The 18,620-nt window shown below is 45.6% G+C and overlaps 7 protein-coding genes across 7 annotated transcripts; 3 read left to right on the top strand and 4 right to left on the bottom strand.

Annotated features, from left to right (window-relative positions):
- Positions 1 to 54: 54 nt before the first annotated feature.
- On the bottom strand, positions 55 to 1,057 carry N7469_000351 (putative short chain dehydrogenase/reductase; the record flags this gene model as incomplete). Its single annotated transcript, XM_056639271.1, has 3 exons — positions 55 to 563; positions 620 to 970; positions 1,027 to 1,057. The coding sequence occupies 3 exons, from the start codon at positions 1,055 to 1,057 to the stop codon at positions 55 to 57; spliced, it is 891 nt and encodes a 296-aa protein (XP_056505028.1).
- A 1,192-nt stretch (positions 1,058 to 2,249) lies between these two features.
- N7469_000350 (uncharacterized protein) lies at positions 2,250 to 4,070 on the top strand (the record flags this gene model as incomplete). The annotated part of the gene is made up of 5 exons (XM_056639270.1): positions 2,250 to 2,493; positions 2,557 to 2,869; positions 2,923 to 3,002; positions 3,059 to 3,667; positions 3,718 to 4,070. Coding segments are annotated over 5 exons (1,599 nt in total), but the record flags the coding sequence as incomplete, so codon positions are not given.
- A 209-nt stretch (positions 4,071 to 4,279) lies between these two features.
- Positions 4,280 to 5,182, bottom strand: N7469_000349 (SDR family NAD(P)-dependent oxidoreductase; the record flags this gene model as incomplete). The annotated part of the gene is made up of 1 exon (XM_056639269.1): positions 4,280 to 5,182. The coding sequence occupies one exon, from the start codon at positions 5,180 to 5,182 to the stop codon at positions 4,280 to 4,282; it is 903 nt and encodes a 300-aa protein (XP_056505026.1).
- A 429-nt stretch (positions 5,183 to 5,611) lies between these two features.
- On the bottom strand, positions 5,612 to 9,682 carry N7469_000348 (uncharacterized protein; the record flags this gene model as incomplete). The annotated part of the gene is made up of 1 exon (XM_056639268.1): positions 5,612 to 9,682. The coding sequence occupies one exon, from the start codon at positions 9,680 to 9,682 to the stop codon at positions 5,612 to 5,614; it is 4,071 nt and encodes a 1,356-aa protein (XP_056505025.1).
- Positions 9,683 to 10,403: 721 nt separating this feature from the next.
- On the bottom strand, positions 10,404 to 12,062 carry N7469_000347 (uncharacterized protein; the record flags this gene model as incomplete). Its single annotated transcript, XM_056639267.1, has 5 exons — positions 10,404 to 10,821; positions 10,879 to 11,238; positions 11,295 to 11,456; positions 11,531 to 11,942; positions 12,005 to 12,062. The coding sequence occupies 5 exons, from the start codon at positions 12,060 to 12,062 to the stop codon at positions 10,404 to 10,406; spliced, it is 1,410 nt and encodes a 469-aa protein (XP_056505024.1).
- Positions 12,063 to 14,405: 2,343 nt separating this feature from the next.
- On the top strand, positions 14,406 to 15,537 carry N7469_000346 (aldo/keto reductase; the record flags this gene model as incomplete). The annotated part of the gene is made up of 4 exons (XM_056639266.1): positions 14,406 to 14,557; positions 14,621 to 14,885; positions 14,934 to 15,261; positions 15,338 to 15,537. The coding sequence occupies 4 exons, from the start codon at positions 14,406 to 14,408 to the stop codon at positions 15,535 to 15,537; spliced, it is 945 nt and encodes a 314-aa protein (XP_056505023.1).
- Positions 15,538 to 16,151: 614 nt separating this feature from the next.
- N7469_000345 (methylisocitrate lyase ICL2) lies at positions 16,152 to 18,231 on the top strand (the record flags this gene model as incomplete). The annotated part of the gene is made up of 6 exons (XM_056639265.1): positions 16,152 to 16,560; positions 16,629 to 16,917; positions 16,969 to 17,381; positions 17,434 to 17,857; positions 17,911 to 18,164; positions 18,224 to 18,231. The coding sequence occupies 6 exons, from the start codon at positions 16,152 to 16,154 to the stop codon at positions 18,229 to 18,231; spliced, it is 1,797 nt and encodes a 598-aa protein (XP_056505022.1).
- Positions 18,232 to 18,620: the final 389 nt, after the last annotated feature.

Genomic DNA, 18,620 nt, shown 5'->3' with positions numbered 1-18,620 from the left:
CGATCCATTTCTATCAAGATTCATCCTTGTAATTGCAGCGAAAAAAAATTCTCCCTATGCATAGCCTAAATTCCAAAAATTCTCAATATTTCTTCCGGTATTTTCATCAACATACTCAGGCGCCTCCGCAAATGTGACATTTTCCCCGTGCAATTCCGCCACTTTTCCACTCAACGATGGATCATTCATAAGGTTTGCCACGGCAGTCATCACGGTAGACATGGGTGTAAGTATCATAGATTTGAACAGATCAGAACTTGGCGCGATGTTGGTTTCTAGCAGTGCTTGTGAGTAAATGTATGACAGAGCATAGTAAAGTAGCGAGCGGTGGATGCTGGACTTACCAACAACAGCAGGTGCCAATGCATTAATTCGAATTCTTTTGGCTTCTAGTGTCCTTGCAAGAGATCGTACAAGTCCAACTACGCCATGCTTCGTAGTTGCATATAATGGCGCCATGGGAAATGGGTAGAGTCCTGCATTCGAAGCTGTGCAAACAACCATACCTCTCGACCCATTGACAACTTCATTCTTGGAAATGTAGTAGATTCCAAGCTGCACGGCTATAATCTCATGTTACCAGAAGTTCCCTGAATATAATGACCGGTAGCGAACGTACTGTAAATGCATCCAATCAAATTGACATTCAAAGTGGCAAGCTCTGGTTTCATCGGACCTTCACCATCTACATCTGATGGCAGCAGACTTCCCTTTTCGGTAATCCCAGCATTTGCGAATACCGTATCGATTTGACCCTGTTGCTTGTATATCTTTTCAAAAATAGCAGCTTGGCTTTCCCAGGAAGATACATCACATTGCTCGAACGTCACACTCGCAGAGGGAAACTCATCGCGAAGTTGGCTCAATGTTTGCGCACCAGTTGTAGCATTGATATCTAGAATAGTCACATGGGTGTTATCCTGGTTGAGAAAATGTTTCGTGATTCCCAGACCAATGCCCGATGCTCCTCCTGAATATAATATCAGTCCCAACTGCAAATTTGACAATATTTTTCTAGCTTCATACCCGTGACGACAATACTTCGTTGTGGCGACATATTCGAAGATTTGCTTCAAAGTCTTCAAGTTTCAAGACTCCAATTGAGATATTTCGGTTTATTACTGGAAGGACTAATTCCGCATTCTTGATGTGCCTCACCTCGCTGCGTCACAAAAACCCCTCTTGTGCTCCGCTCTCCACATGTGAGAGTGGATCAGGGGGGAATTCCGGTATTGATGAAGCTTAAGCCTATTTGGAGAACGAGGTGCGTTTGATACTTTTTTTGCCACGGTTTTCTTACCACGTCGGCTAGTCCTACCCTCCGATAACCGAAGGCATACTCTGTATGTTCGCTGTGCTTGGATATGCCAGTCCTCGTTAGTGGCGGATTTGCGGATATGTTTGAATTTAGATTTCGTGGCGTACTGGAGAAGTATATCCCCGCATCACGTACCCCCAAAAATGTCAAATTGGATCACTGAATGATTTTGTAAGTCTGCCGTTCTCGAAACCGTTTTAGACTTGTTGAAATTTCAGAGGAGATTGAGCTGACTCATACCTATTAATGAGGGACTGCATTAGCGTAGAGCAAAACCCCCCTATTGGTACTAGAAATAATACATTATTTGATGGGCCGATCAATATCAGTTCATTAAGCTGCCTAGTTTGTACTGTTGAGGTCTTTTCGGCTGATACTCACTAGTATCTCCCGGTAACTTTGAATACCGTGTAGCTTGCAGAGCGAATGCTGACAAGCATCCAGTCGTTAAGTCGATCTAGTCCAGTGCCAAATGGTGGGCTTGTTCGTCGAGGTGTACCAATGATTGAAGGTACAAGATCCTTGGAACCAGATTCAAACCCTCCACACCTGCTCGTCTGTTCGCTCGAACAATCCCCGTGGGGGACCCCGGATTCAGATTCATCAAGCTCTCCACTTCTAGACTGACAGCCCCATATTGTTTTCAGATACTAAGCGTGACTAGTCTTGTATTTATGGGTAGAAAGTTAATGCTGTAAGACTTATTGACAGGGGATACATCTTGTGCGTAGTCAAATACCCAGCCAAGTTTCATTCTATCTATCAAGCTCTTTTAGCAACTCTTCAGCCCCGACAGCATACCGGGATACCAATTTGACACATAAAGACCGCTGTCGACTGTTTGTCACTTCCCAGTGCGAATTGGGAAACATTTTGTCTGATTTTCTGCCTTGCCGCCGTCCAGGCCCATTCCATTCAAAGTCACTACAAAATGCCTCTCGGCATTCTGGACGACAGTAAACTAGAGCATATTCCAGGAACTGCTCCTCTGAATGGACTGAGTAATACCGACACTTACTCAGGAATAGATCCTGGATTTCTCAAACGCGACCAGACTGGGAAAATTGTTCTCGTCCCTCAACCTTCGGATTCTCCAAATGACCCCTACAACTGGTCACGCACCAGAAAAGAATTGTTCACACTCACATTCGCATGGGGTTGTGGATGCGTAGGTGGTAAGCGTAACTTCCAAATGGAACAGAGTCTAGCATGCTGATTTGTATTTCTCTCATTTCTAGCCGTCGGTCCGCTCCTTGGAGGCGCTTTTGTCCCACTTGCAGCAGAGTTCGGCGTTTCCCTCTCTACATTCATCTCGGCCGTTCAAGGTGGTGCAATTGCGGCAATTGCTGTTGGAAGTCTGATATTTAATTCTCTTGCCGTGAAATATGGGAAACGACCTGTATATCTGGGCACAACGGTTGGATTGATGGTTTCTTGCTTTTGGGCTGCTGAAGCGAAAAGCTTCGAGTCCTTTGTCGCAGCGAGGGTATTCTGTGGACTTTGCATGGCACCATTGGAAGCATTGGTCCCTGCATCTATAGCAGACATCTGGTATGTTGATTCAGGATCTCACCGGAATGATGTATATTGATCCACACGTCAAGGTTCGTTCACGAGAGGGGATTCCGTACGGCTGTTTTCAACCTCGGGGTTCTTGGTGGTATCAACCTGGCTGTTCCCATTGGTGAGTCCATATCAACCATCAAATAATGCAAAAAGACCCGAGCTAAAGGATGGAAGCTGCTGCCATCATCGAGTACGGCTCTTATCGCATCGCACTACACGGAATGGGAGGAGCATTTGCTCTGACTCTGATCATGGTGTTTTTCTGGATGCCAGAGTCCGCGTACACCAGGAAAGCTTTAAACATTGATACCGGAGAGACAACAGTGAGTATACCGAAGAATACATTCAGAACTTTCTCTAAAACTCTCCAGATCTCGGTCGATGAGAAAGGGACGTTAGAACAACTTGAACATTCACATAACAGTACTTCCGAGCCCACGCAAAACGAGATCCCGATTTCGTGGGCGAGACGACTTCTGCCATATAGTGGATATGTGAACAACGTTTCATTGTTGAATACTCTTATTCGGCCTTTCTATCTCGTGGCCTCTCCAGCTGTGCTATGGGCTATCATCCTTTTCACAACATGCATATCGTGGTTGGTCGGCGTATCTCTCACGCTTTCACAGATCTTCTCCGCACCACCCTATAACTTTTCAGTGGTTGGTGTTGGCGCGACGAACCTATCATCATTCGTTGCTTCTTTTCTGGGTACACTGACTGCAGGGCCGATGATCGATGGTTTAGTCAGTAGAATGTCAAAAATGAATGGGGGAATATTTGGTATTTGAAATTGCTCCCATTTGTTGGACTAAGTGCTGACATGGCTACAGAGCCCGAATTCCGACTGCCTATCATGGTGACGTATCTTCTATTTACATCGACTGGGTTCTTTGCATGGGGTCAATCTTCATACGCGCAAGATCCTTGGCCAGTGCCAGTGATTGTGTGCTTGGGTTTGATCAACTTTGGCGTTCAACTTGGCACGACTGGCGTCGTGACTTACGTCGTCGATTGTCATCGAGAAAAAGCTGGCGAAGCATTCGCGGCCATGAATTTCATCAAGAATCTCTTTTCATTTGGATTGTCGTTCTATATCAATAGCTGGATTGAAAATCAAGGGGCTCGGAACTGCTTTTTCACCATGGGAGGTATCACAATGGGTGTCACATTATTCACCATTCCAATGTAAGTCATTGGGGGGACAGGCTTATCTTGATGATACGAGACGCCATGGGGACTGATAACTTTCTTAGGTACATTTTTGGAAAGCGAGCCCGGAGCTGGGTGCATCGACATGGAATTGCAGATAGGCTATGATTTCAAAGTTGAAATCATAAGTATATATTTACAGGGCACGCTCTCAGAGTATGAAACTGAAATACCATTCAAGCTTTAAAGAGTCATGCGAAATTTGAACAAGTCCCTTTCCACAATCTGATCTTTCTTGGTCTCCAATTCCTTCATATCCCAGTTACTGAACACAAATCTTCCATTAAGCCACTCTCGTCGTTCTTTAGCTAGCCACACAATAGTGTCAGCAGGGAGTTCTAGCTCATCGGTGAGTGAAAAATGCATGAACGAGGGAAGATTATCTGCCATATCAGTTTTGATCCCTCCGGGGTGCAATGAGATAACGACTAAGCCATCTTCCTCATGATCACGCGCAAGGAACTCGCTGAATCGCACATTTGCGAATCGAGAAGTTCCATAAGCAGATCCTCCGTAAGTCAAGAGGTGGGCCCCAATGGAAGAAAGGTTGATCACAATCTTGGTATCTGACTTCAAGACGAAGGGCAAGAAGTAATGACAGCTAAGGAATGTTCCTTTGAAATTCACATCCCACCCTTTCAACCATTCCAGAGGATCTGACTCAACCACAGTCTTGTACTCAGGCAGATACCCTGCATTGTTGACTAGAATATCTAGTTTCTCCCCAAACACCGATCGATATTGTTTAGCGGCTTCTTTGACAGAATCATTCGAGGTGACGTCCATTTGCAGCGGAAGCACATGAGGACGTTCAACCCCGGCTTTTTCGGCTTCTTGATATATGTTTTTCGTGACTTCTTCCAATGAAGATCGTGCGGCGACGGCGATGTGTGTACACCCTGCCTTAGCACAACGCACAGCAATGGCGCGTCCAATCCCCTTAGAAGCTCCGGTGATTAAAATGGACTTGCCAGAAAGCTCACTACCAGTTGGGGTGATATGGGGATATGTATCATGGTGGTTTTCGACGAATGCTGCCAGCTCGAAAGCATTGTTTGGTCGAATTTGGTCCATAATAACCTCCATGGTGGTTCTCAAAAAGTATGAAAGTTGGATGGGATGGTGCTTCAAGCGGTGTCTTAAACTGATAATATGTTTTCACAATTGTTTGGTTAGGAAGAACCATCGGGATTCTAGGGCTCTTTATACGTTGAATTTGTCATGCTTGGTGAGCAGGAGTTGTGACGATCGGGGTTAACTACAACTAAGACCGACATGACATATCTCCGGACGATTCCCAATGGTGGGAATATTCACTGATGCCGAATTCGAATTTCTCATGAGGCTGCTATGTGATACGCACCATCCCAGAAAATGGCCCTAAATAGCCCCGGGTGGAACCTTCGATTAGCGACTAAAATTTACGAGCTTACATGACGTCAAATATCTCCACGCAAGCTATATTCGAGCTACTCAGACCTGCAAAACTTCAAAATAAAACAAAGAAATATAGTTTCAGGGGCCGGAATGAATGAAGGCTCCCCAGAGAATCGGGTGTACTCCTTTCTGCCTCATCACGCTTATTGCATTGTGGAGAGCAAAAGGCGCTCGATCCAAGTCAAGACCATCTTGCCCAACCCGCTGAAGTTTTGCGTAGAAAAGACCAGATAGCTCGGAGGAAATCTCATCAGATACTTTCCACAGGGTAGAGATAACATGTGATACCCCTGCGATATGAAACCCTCCAGCGATATGTATACCTTCGTCTCTTAAGAGAAGATCTTTACTTGCTCCAGATTCGCAAGCGGAGAGATAGACAAGCTCACAACTCTTCAAATTGAGATTCAACAGCGTTCGGACTGATAACGGAGGTGATTTCGTTTGCCAATCCTGCAACATGATAGCGCTCCGAGATGGATCCTTGTCATCAGCACGCGCGTGGCATGCGAAGTGGAGAATAGCTGTGTCTGGAGATATATTTGTTTTCACAGATGGCGTGTCAGGCTGCATGAGAACTTTGACGTCGAAATTAGCCAAAAGCGCCTTTTCTACAGATTCAATTTCGTATTGGACATCCAGGTTGCCTGCCGACCCGAGGCCTGGGGTTTGAGCCATAGCTGCCACCAGGACTTTTGGGTTGCTGCGAGATGGGAATGATTTGCGATCGGAAGAACTCTTTCTGATATAAGAGAGAGCCTTTAAAGAGTTTGTGTACGATGACACCGCAACATCGTGCACGCATCTGGGTCCTTCGTTCTCCGAGGACGTGTCGTTCTCAAAGTCTCCTGCGGCGTGGATTGGTAGGGTGCTTATCCATCCAGTCGAAACCCATATTATTCTTGGCTTCTCTGAAGAACTCTTCTCGTAGATCTTCCATTCAATTTTCTCCATTATGGGCCTTGCAGCAACTTCCCAGAGCCATTTCATGATGACGTTATACTCGGAGAGTGCCTTGAGTTGGTCTTCGTCTTTACCAAGCGAATATAGTGCTACTGCAAACCGTAGCGCATACGATTTGACGTCTGTCACATTGAAACCGGGAAGCGAAATGCTATCAATGCCATTTGAAGTGATGATAATTGCATCGCTTCGGTACAAGCTGGCGTTGATGAAGACAATAGGGGCATCATTCGCGTGAAGCTGAAGATCTGAGGGAACATCCGAGGTTTTCAAGAAGGAACCGAAGCCTGGCAAAGATCTAATTTCTTGGAGAGTCTGCCGGTATGCATCGGCCTCATTGTGGCTTTTAAGTCTCTTCTCATCACCGGCAGATACAAAAACAAGTTTATCCCCGCTTGAAGTGTCCGAAGAACTTGATTTCTGCAGTACGCGCTGCTGCAGTGTGCGAAAACGCTTAGCGAGTTCCGGATTCTGAGCCTCCAGAGCGTCTAGCTCGCTTGGTTGGCCTTGAATACGATCCCAAATGAAGGCTCTCCCTGATTCCAAACGGTGTATCGCGGTACTCGGATCATCACCGGCAAGTAGCGACAAAGCAGCCGCTGTACCTGGAACGTACTGGTATTGCCGAACAAATTTCAATTGCGATAATCGGTTTTCATGCATGAGTATAGCCTCAGGGAGCAGGTCCAGACAAATAAGAATATTATCCCGGGCTCGTATTGGGTCGTGCATAATATCATTTGCAATTTCAGCCGCGATAGACGCTACGTGGATGCGATCAGAGACCGGTAGCGCAGCGTTGCGGGAATATCGTTCATAATTTTCGAGTCCTTTACGAGCATCTTCAATGGAACCTGGCCCTGGACCTCTCTTATAGGTATTATATCTGAACCGAGCTTGTCGCTGGATCACCATCCAGTACAATGGATGACTCTCTGTCAGCACATTGGAGGCTTCCTGTAATGCTGCTTCAGTAGCTTGGAAATCGGAGTCTTTCCCAGTATTATCCGCAAGAGTAGATTGAGCCGTAGCTTTGTTTACTAGTAGGATGCCTCGGACTGAGGGTGAAGCTGTTCCTTGCTCGGCGATAGCTTTGTCGTAATGTCGGATGGAGTTCTCTAGATCTGCTAGTTGTGATGTGACTTTGAACGAGTTCTGGTAAGCATCAGCAACTAGAGTACCCAAGCTAGTTCTCAGGTCATCGCCCAGATCTATAGGTCCTTCAAGTGCTGCAAGCGCAATTTTTTGTGATTCTCTCAAATCATTCACATCTCTTTTGGCTTCAAACCGTAGCTGAAGAGCATAATTCAAGTTCGCTGCACGCATTCCAAATCGCCGTGTTCGATTATCAATTTGTGACATGCTTTTCTTGAAGTATTTGACTGCAGATTCAATGTCGGCCTCGGACCTCCAATGAAGAAATCGCTGGACCATGACGCCTCCAAGGGCAGCGGATATCATGAAAAAGTCTCGACTTTTCTTTCCTTCATTCTGACCCTCTAGCTGGGTTAGAGCTTCCTCATACGACTTGATTGCTTTTTCCAAGTTATCAGGGGATGCATTGTGAGTGAAAAGCTGCGAGTATGCATGACCAAGGTCATTTAGAGCAAGTGGCCGATATGCGTAATCTTTTGGCATAAGATCAGCAGTCATCTTGAATGCCATGCAGGTTTTCTGCAGCAATTCCGGGTTTGGCATGAAATCATAGAATTTTCGACTGGTCTTTGCAACTACCCATGCAGCTGACGCTTGTTCAATATTATCACCTGGTCGACACTTCGTAAATGCTGTCGTTGCTGCCGCAGTAGCTGCAATGAGATCTTGTATGCCACCAGTTTTGTCAGATCGATCGATCAATGCGACTGCAAGAAGCCGATAACGTGCCGACAAATCAGTGCTGTTTTGATCTTGGATCGACTTTTGCGCAAAGTCAACTGCTTTATCAATGTCACCTGTGTCCCCACTCACTTCATACAGAGAATGATATAAAGAGGCGCAACAGGAGAATACAAGTCCAGAGTCTCGATGGCCTGGAGGAAGCTCATTATTCACGTCGTCCAGTATATTCTTGGCCTCTTGTAAAAGAGTCATTCCCGAAGTTGGATCAATCAATTTTTCTGCTTTTGCTTCAAGACACCTTGCCAAGCCAAGCTTAGGTTTGATCGCAAATGGGAAAGATATGATAGCATTTCTCCACACGTCGCAAGCTTTTTGAGCCGGATCTGCTTGTCCCATGAACTTGGCATGCAGTTCCTCAAGGTCTGCAAGCTCTCCCGTGAAGCCTTCCCAATGTTGATCTTCAACTGTCTGGAATGCGATTGCTTTATTGAGCAGCTCAATTGCTCTAGCGCCATCTGATACTTGCTTACTTACTGCATAACGTGCCTTTAAAGCCAATGCAGCATTGTGGTGAATCATTCCGTATGGAAGGTGTGGCTCAGAGGACAGGCCCGGGTTAGCATCACATATCCGAAGCGCATTCTCATGAATCTTGATAGACTCCGCCAGCACAGCTTCCATCTTCTTAACATCATCCGCTCGGAATTGATACAAGAATTCGCCCTTGTTGGAAAGATGACGTGCGCGGACTGGAGACTCCCCCGCATGTTCGATAGCTTTGTCAAAAAACGTCAAGGCCTTTTCTTTATCCGTCGGTTGTTTTCCCTGTTTATATCGCTGCATATAAACGACGGCAAGGTCACAGGCCCATTCACGAAGAACCTCGTCAGTCTCCTGCGCATATTCTATTGCCAGAGAGTAATATCGAATCGCTTTATCAAGATCTGACATGTTTTTGCTATTTTTCCATTTCCGCTGGTATAACGCACCCATATGGTGATTTGATTTTCCGCGACCCGGATGGGACTCCGGTACATAACGAAGAGACAATGCTTCCAAAGCAAACGCCATGTTTAACTCCTCGTCAGTTTCAAATTGGATGTATCTAGCGAAGGCTCGTTCGGACTGGATATGGCAGAGACCGGGTCGATCGGGATGATCACCGGCATGCTGAACAGCACATATCAATGCTTTTGCATTATGAGGGAGAGTTCGAAGATAATTTGGATCATCAAAAAAGTCGCCAGGGATCAGGTCTTGCGTTATTGGCCGATCGCGAGAAAATGTGTCGTTGGCGGCGTTTAGAGTAGATTCTGGAATTTCGGCGCGAGGGGAATCAGTCGCCATGGCTGAGCGCGGACTAACGAAAGCTAGTAGTAATAGAGAGATATGAGTGAGGAGAGCTCTTGAGAGATCAGCTTAGGTCCAGACGTGTCATGATATACTCACGGGGACATCGCTGACACGTTCAGACTCGTATTGTATTTGTTGCCAAGCATGCACTCTTTAGCCCCCGGCGCCAACATGCACTGCGCCGTAAGCCTTATTTTCGCCTAATATTGCCAAATTGACTCTCGCAGTCAGCATTATATTATCAATTAATGATTGACGAACAAACTAAGCAGTTGGACTGGATGTTGAGATAGATGTACCTACATCTACTTCTATAGTGACTTCAATGCTGATGTTTCTCTTCTAATGATTCGTTTCTATTAATGTTGGCCTACTTAGAGTAGCTGGTTCTTACTAATATTTCCCCTTGTTCTCTTTTGGAGAAGAGCAAGTCATGTATACTACAGTAGTATGCTGTATGCTTTAGTATATTTATTTTCGCCGCGTGGCAGAAGCTTCCATAGTGAAGTTCTCGTCTATTATATCCAACTCTTTATCGACATTCTTCTCAATGGGATTATTTATAGGTAATAAACTTACTTATAGTAATGGCGAGGACAGAAAAAAGCGATTCGTGATCATTAGACAAAATATTTCCATCATCCGTCCATTCCGTGTAGATGACATACTATAGTCAGAGTCAGCTAGTCTAAGCAAAATTAATAGAAACGAATCATTAGAAGAGAAACATCAGCATTGAAGTCATCATAAACAGTGCAAAACAGTTTAACAGGGGTATCGAAAACATCATTCGGGCTTCATTCTTCGGGGTCGTTCTTTCTGGGCTTCCGGAGGGAGTCGCCGTCCCAGTAGCCTGACTAGATGTCTTTGATAGACTAGGTTCATTGTTTGAGGCAATATTTGCCGTGTTCGTTGTGGTTGGAAAAGTCGCGAATGTCGTGGTTGCAGTTCCTTGACTCGTCGCACTTTTCTCTTGGGGGTAATCATAATCCAAGCAAGCATTATAGTCATCCCAGTCACTTGAATTATCATCCTGCGTCTGCCATAACAGGTAGAGCGTATCGTTACACGGAATTTCAGGAGAATAGGACAATCCAACGTATCCCAAATCCTTCATCTCGGGTAGGTAAATACTTCATTGTATATCGCGTTAGACTTATACCTCCAGCGTTCAAGACGTCGCTACATACCTGCGCAGTTTTCCCCAGATATTAAACTCTTGTGCTGTTTCGATCGTTGAGTAGAAGCTGAGGGGGATGTCTGTGTTCAGTTCAGCGCGTACATTCGTCTTACCTAGAGAACCCAGGCTTAGACTAAACATTATTGGTGAGCGAACGGCCCAAGAGGGGTGTGACTCCAAGACAATGGCTGACCTTGATAGACCACCGTACGCTTCAATCGATCCATTGAGTATATGGAGATTCGGAGCATTAAATTCAAGCCTGTTGTCTTTGGTATCTTCGATATTGATGCGCAGTCCTTGTCTGGGAAAGTAGTCTGACGATGGCCACACAACGTATCCTACAACCTCCAGTTTAGGAACAGAAACACTGGATGGATATAAGATCAGCATGGACCTTCAAATCAAAGGACTATAATAACAGACCTTTTTACTGCCCCTGCGACTTCAAAGTAATCCGTTTTCTCGAGTGACGGTAGGTCGACGTCGATATACGGAAAATGTCTTTTGGGCCCATAGATAGAACAATCTTGCGAAGCGCAGAATTGCGTTCCCAAGTTGACTGTTTTCAAGGAGCCAACCTTTATGCTATATATTGCGATACCTTAGCAAAATTTCCAATACCATTGCATATTGCACTTTGTAACTCGTTGAATACGCACTCTAGCCAACTTCCACGAATTGAGACATCGTCGGCCTCATTCAAGGAGCTCAAATCGACCGATCCTGTATCTGATAATTGAACAAGCTCTAAATCCCCAATACTCTCAAGCTTCGGCATTTTCACGTCGCCTGAAAGACCAAAGAGATGCAAATGATCGATTTCGCGCAGCTTCTCCAGCTCAAATAGACCGAGTCCTTCGACGCCATCTTCGATCGTGGATATATTTCCTTGAAAGCTGGTTATTCCATCAAGAGAAAAATGCCCCTCATAATCGGCCTGAATGACAATATGTCCTTTCAATATTGTGCAACCCTCAAATGCATCCAGTTGTTCTGGGTTGTGGAGATCAAGGGTTGTCGCGATATCGCCGGTCGCACTGGCGTCGGTTCTGCATTCCTTTGTCTCGACACCTAAATTGAGCCAGTTAGTGTCTCATTTCACGCTTTATAGCAAGAATCAAATCAAACCATACCAAGACAAGACCTGAACGCGCCGAATGTGATTATCAAACCAATAGCGGAATACTTCATCGTCGCGGCAGATCATTCAAGACAGATAATGGAAAATTGAAAATAGACCAATCCACATGGCAGATATAATGAGTGGCCATTCTTTCACCGGTGAGTGCCAAGTTAACTCGGACCGTGATCTCAAAACTGCTCCATGCTACCCAGTGCAAATGGCATGCACCGGATCGTCTTGGCTTTGCCCATTGTGTTAGGCGATGAGAGCCTCATAGGGCCATTTCCAGGGGGAACATGGGGGCCGAGGGCTCTCATTCGTCTAGTTTCAGTGTCGAAGCCACACGCTCTTGGCTCTCAAAAAGAACAGACCAGTTCAGATGTTCAGATGGGTTTAAGTGGAAAACATGTCATTCCGGTGGCTGTGCGCATCTACCCAGAGCATTAGCGAAGGTTTGAAATGGGATGCATGCCGGTAGCAAATCATCTGGGCAAAATACTGTATCATAAACCAAATTGGAAAGGAAAACGATTTTCTAACAGCGGAGCCGACAAACAACAAACCGCCCCATAAAGAGCATGTCGCTAGATGACAAGACCAATAATAGTTGGGAGCTTTCTACTCTCCGTATACAGCACTGAATACTCAGTTAGCCACTGCTTAATTTACTAAAATTTGCGGGACGATCAGGCGAGACTTTGTCCCATTGTTGATTCGGCCCGCGAGCCTGGAGATTGGTTCGACATTGTCAGAAGCCCATTTTTGCTCGGTGCTGGCACGCATATAAAATTCATAGTTTGGATTAATTAATCCAACCAATCTAGGGAGTTGAGATGCAATATCAAACGAAGGGATATGGAATGTTTTGCAGTTTCCTCGAGCCTCAGTCGTGCTAGAATAAGCTCAAAGGATGGCAACTCCCATGATCCACTAGGCATTCTCTACATGATAAAACCGCTAAATTACTTCCTAATACCCTTCTAACAAGGCTAAGTGAAAATTCAGGGAAAGTTCGATATTCAATCGGAAATCACTGCCTCCAGATCCGTTGCCCTGGGTTGAATACCAGGTGTTTCGTCATCGTGGCAAAGTAAGTCCTCGATAAATTCCGATTCAAAACCACAAGATATTGTCTTTCCTATGCAAATGAGAACTCTTACATCTCTTTACTTGTGCTGACACCCAGACATTGTACCGTCTAGTAGCTATCATGACCTCCACCGATATTTCATCAGATACTCCATCCCAGTGTACCGCCGACTTTTCTCTCATTCCGGTATGTCACGATCGAGTTGTTTCTTTCTGCTTCGTAATTTCACTTATTGGTAACGATGTGACACAGATCGGATCACAAAGCTCCTCATTCTCTAAGACCGTCGCCGCTATCCAGCAGCTTATTCACGAATCAGGCTTAAGATACCATACACATACTACCGGAACCACTATAGGCAAGCATTTCGCATTACCTTGCATTAACCAGCAATTCGGAGAGAACTGATACTTTATTTAAGAAGGAGAATGGGACGAAGTTATGCGACTTATCGGCGTTGCTCATACTTTAGTTCATCACGCTGGTATCTCACGGATCCAAACAGACCTTCGCATCTTAACGAGGTATGCGATCCGACCTTATTCTCATTCATTTTCTGTTCCTGACAAAGCACTGGCACAGAACCGATAAGAAGGAGTCGATCAAGGCAGATTTTAAGTCAGATGCTGGAAATATCCCAAATGCATCGTGATCTTACCGTATCAATTTGTATGTAGAGCAGATTGACGAAGAGATTGTTTCATTACACTATATATTTGTATCTTCTGTATCCACAGGATTCTAAAAGATGGCCCATGCTAGAATAAGTAGCTGAGTTATCGAAATTAAATTCTAAGACAAAAGGTAATCCCTTCCCCCGGTCGGACAAAGTCCAGACATTGTAGCCGAGCGATAAAGAAGATGCACCATTGTCTCTACATAGCACGAATCCACACATCCAAGGCCCGATATCTCTACATACCGGTTATCATCAGGTTGAATTGGTATCGTAAACTTCGCCTGTGGCACAATACCGTCATACTGAAGTCAAGACAGAGCGGTCGAAGTGAACCAACAATACTTTGATACTCGATTCTCCACACAGTGGATATCGCATCACCAATCATCAAAACACCCCTACTTTAGGTACAGACCTTTACATCATTAGAGAGTCCACTTTTTTCAACTCTCACGGTATTCGCAAACTGGCTTATATGGTAGTCCATCCTGAAAGTCGAATGATCTGCCGTCATAACGGCGTCGCAAATCGAAGAAATTAGCGCATGTTTGTTCGTGTAGTAGAGACCCCATTAATTTAAATACAGGGAATATCTCTTCGTTTAGATAGCACAAATCGAATCTTCTTTCACATCACATCATCATGTCTCAACCAAACCAAAAGACCTACAAGCTCAACACCGGCGCCCACATTCCAGCAATCGGGCTAGGAACCTGGCAGGATAATGACTATCAAGAAAATGCGGTTCTCGCGGCACTGAAGACAGGATATCGTCATATCGATACTGCGAGATGGTATGTCGTAATAGTCCACCTTGCAAATTATTGATAATATGATCGCTAATTCATATTCACCAGCTATGGCACTGAACCTGCTGTAGGTCGAGCCATTAAGAAGAGCGGAATTCCCCGGAGCGAACTCTTCGTAACCAGCAAGTTGTGGAACAATAAGCACCATCCTGAGGATGTTGCCCCAGCACTACAGCAGACTCTGGATGACTTGGGCCTGGAATATCTTGACTTGTTCTTGATGCACTGGCCCGCGGCTTTCAAGTCTGGAGACGACCCTTTCCCTACTGATAAGAATGGCAAATTGGCTCCAAGTGATATCGATTATCTTGATGTGAGTAGTATCACCGAATGCGATAGTTACATGGCTAACAAAGATCAGACATATCGAGCTATGGAAGCTCTGATCACATCTGGCAAGACCAAGGCCATTGGTGTTAGCAACTTTTCCAAGAAAGAAATTCAACGCATTGTCGAGAAAGCCGAAATTGTTCCAGCCGTCCATCAGTTCGAAGTACACCCATGGCTACAACAGACCGATTTCATGAAATTCCATCAGGATAACGGCATTCACGTAACGCAATATTCACCATTCGGTAACCAAAATGAGATTTATGGTGGTCGCGAGAAGCATGGTCAATTAGTCAACGATGAGACACTCGTGGCTATTGGAAAGAAATACGGCAAAACATCCAATCAGGTTGCTCTAGGTAAGATAGTCCCATCACTAATACCATCCGCATTAAGACGTTATTTTCGCAGTCGCTGACAGTAATGTTCGTTTAGTTTGGGGCATCCAGCACGGCCGATCCGTTATCCCGAAGTCCAAATCTCCCGAGCGAATTGCGCAGAACTTCGATATCGCATTCACGCTTAGCGATGATGATATGCAGAAGATCGATAAGCTTGATAAGAAGCTTCGCTTCAACGATCCCAGCGAAGATTTTGGATATAAGCTCTACACGGACCTTGATGGAAAGGCTTAGTTACAGGACAAGGCTATTGTCGATATCTTAAAAGAAGTCTTTTTAAGTTATTTACCCACACTCATATAGTTAGTTGTACATGGACATTCCAATTTCTTGATAGAAGCCATACCACCTGGGAAACCTTGAGCTTGAAATTTAAGTGCTACTTCAAGTATATGAGTTCACTCATTGGATGCAATCGTATATGGCCTTCGCCTGGTTATTACCAGTATCCTTTGTAAAGCTCCAAGTCGCTTGGGTTTTACTAAGCTCCGTTGCTCCCGGTAAATAACCGGTCAACCCGGCTGCCAATGATGATTTTGTTTTTCTGCATTCACTCAGTGATATTGGAAAGTAGAAACCTGATAGACAGCATCTTCCAGTTGCTATTATCCCACATACTCTAAGTGGAGATGGTGGAATTAGTGGATAAAGTGGAAATAGCGGGTAAACCGGGCTGACTCAACTGGCGATTCTCGGAGTTCGCGGGGAACGGCAAGGTTCCCCACAATTTGGATTCGTCCGAGGCCCTTCATAAACATCATTCTTGCCCGAGGTCTTCTTCTTCTTCTCCTTTGCTCTCTCTCTCTCTCCATACCTCCTACTGATCACCATAGTAGCAGTATATCAGTATGCTTCGCACAATATCCCGACGAGTTCCACGTCAACTCCCCCATCTCCCCCAAACAACCACGCCATCTCGACTGGCCCTACGTGCCTTCACATGCGGTTATCCTCGGATGTCTCTACCACCCGTTCAACCACCCGTGTCAACGACACTCCCCTCCGATTCATATCAATTACTCTCAACGGAAGACAAGGCCGGTGCTGCAGAGGATGCGCTGTATGAACAACAAGTGCGAGATGTACAGGAATGGTGGAACTCACCTCGCTATGAGGGGATCAAGCGTCCCTATTCCCCCGAGGATGTTGTGAGCAAGCGTGGATCGCTGCAACAGACGTACCCCAGCTCTATAATGGCGCGCAAATTATTCAATCTATTGAATGAACGCGCTGCGGCTGGTGAACCCGTGCATACTAGTGAGTCGGACGGTTTCAGTTGGAATTTGTTGAGAATACGAAGCTAACCATGATCTGCGCGTGCATAGTGGGTGCGATTGACCCTGTGCAGATGACACAGCAGGCTCCTAATCAGGAGATTCTATATGTTTCGGGATGGGCTTGTTCATCTCTCCTCACTTCTACTAATGAGGTTTCTCCGGACTTTGGCGACTACCCTTATAACACCGTGCCGAATCAGGTTCAACGATTATTCAAGGCGCAGTCAATGCACGATCGGAAGCAATGGGATGCCAGACGCAAGCTTAGTGCTGATGAACGCAAAGCAACGCCTTATGTGGATTATATGCGACCAATTGTGGCGGATGGTGACACTGGGTATGTGTGATGCACATTGTCGAAGGGGTACCAAGGCTAATATGAACTTAGACATGGTGGCTTATCTGCTGTTCTCAAGCTGGCCAAATTATTTGCAGAGAATGGTGCCGCAGCTGTTCACTTCGAGGATCAGATGCACGGTGGAAAGAAATGCGGTCATCTCGCGGGCAAGGTCCTTGTCCCAATGGGCGAGCACATCAATCGTCTCACTGCAGCACGTTTCCAGTGGGATATGATGGGCTGCGAGAACTTGGTCATTGCTCGTACTGACTCGGAAAGTGGTCGATTGATCAGTAGTGCGATTGATGTTCGCGACCACGAATTTATTCTCGGTGTTACAGAGGAAGTAGAACCCCTCGCAGAGACCCTTCAAGCGATGGAGCGTGAAGGTGCCTCGCCAGCAGAAATTGACGCCTTTGAACTTGATTGGGTTAAGAAGCACAAGCTCGTAACTCTGGATGAAGGTACGTACCAGCTTTTCTACTCTCTTTAAATTTTCCTTGCTAACAATATCAGCTGTCGATGCCCACCTTGAAGCCGAAGGTGCCCCTCAATCTGCCCGTGACGCCTACAAGAGCTATGTTCAAAAGAACCCCGATCTCTCATTCTCTCGCCGTCGTGCCTTGGCCAACGACTACTCGAAGACCCCCGTCGTTTGGTCCTGCGATAGTCCACGAACCCGCGAAGGATTCTACCACTACCGCGCCGGATTTCCGGCAGCAACTAAGCGCGCAAAGGAATTCGCTCCCTACGCCGATCTACTCTGGGTTGAGACCGGCGACCCAGACGTTGCAAAGGCCGGCTCGCTTGCTGGTGAAGTACGCGCCGCGTATCCAGGCAAGAAATTGGTGTACAATCTGAGCCCATCATTCAATTGGATGGGCCAGGGATTCACCGAGGCATCGCTCAAATCATTTATTTGGGACCTTGCCAAGCATGGGTAAGTACAACACCAATTAGCAGTGTCAAATCTAGCTTTACTAACAGCATTAGTTTTATTTTGCAATTGATCTCGTTGGCTGGTTTGCATACCAACGCCACCATCACCACCGAGTTATCCCGCGCTTTCAAGGATGAGGGCATGCTGGCCTATGTCCGTCTTATTCAGAGTCGGGAGAAGGAGCTTGGTGTTGATGTCCTCACTCACCAGAAGTGGAGTGGTGCTCCTTATATGGATGGTATCATGGGTGCTATCCAGAGTGGAAGTAGCAGCAGCAAGAGTATGGGTGAGGGTAACACCGAGAAAGGTACGTCAATTCTTAATATCAATATTCCAGCTGATCCATCTTCTAATTTTTTGTACTAGGCTTCTGATTAAAATTTGTTCAAATACCTTGACATGCGTTATGCTACTAAGCGATTGCGATAGTTTGTTTCATTATTGTCTAGATACAAAATAGAATCCATTTCAGTGAGCTTATTTCGCGTTCAACTTCGCAAACTAGTACCAAGACTTTCTTCAGCTTCTCCGATTCTTGTGAATAGATTGAAATATTCGATTTAGACTGCGCTTCGCCAGAGGATCGAACAAGCATTTTATATAACATCACATCTGATCTCTCTCTACTCCTCAACACAGTACTTCCGGATATCGATGTCGCCGCCATAGGATTACCATTAGATTCGCCTTCTACCCATTTAGATTACGCGCATGTAATCAAACTTCATATTAAGGAATCTCGGATCTCTCATCTTGTCCAAGT

The sequence above is a fragment of the Penicillium citrinum genome (genome assembly GCF_028827155.1).
Source record: "Penicillium citrinum strain IBT 23319 chromosome Unknown utg000001l:1.0-4955037.0:1.0-4956770.0, whole genome shotgun sequence".
NCBI classification, from domain to species: domain Eukaryota; kingdom Fungi; phylum Ascomycota; class Eurotiomycetes; order Eurotiales; family Aspergillaceae; genus Penicillium; species Penicillium citrinum.
This window is presented reverse-complemented; position numbering and strand designations above follow the sequence as displayed.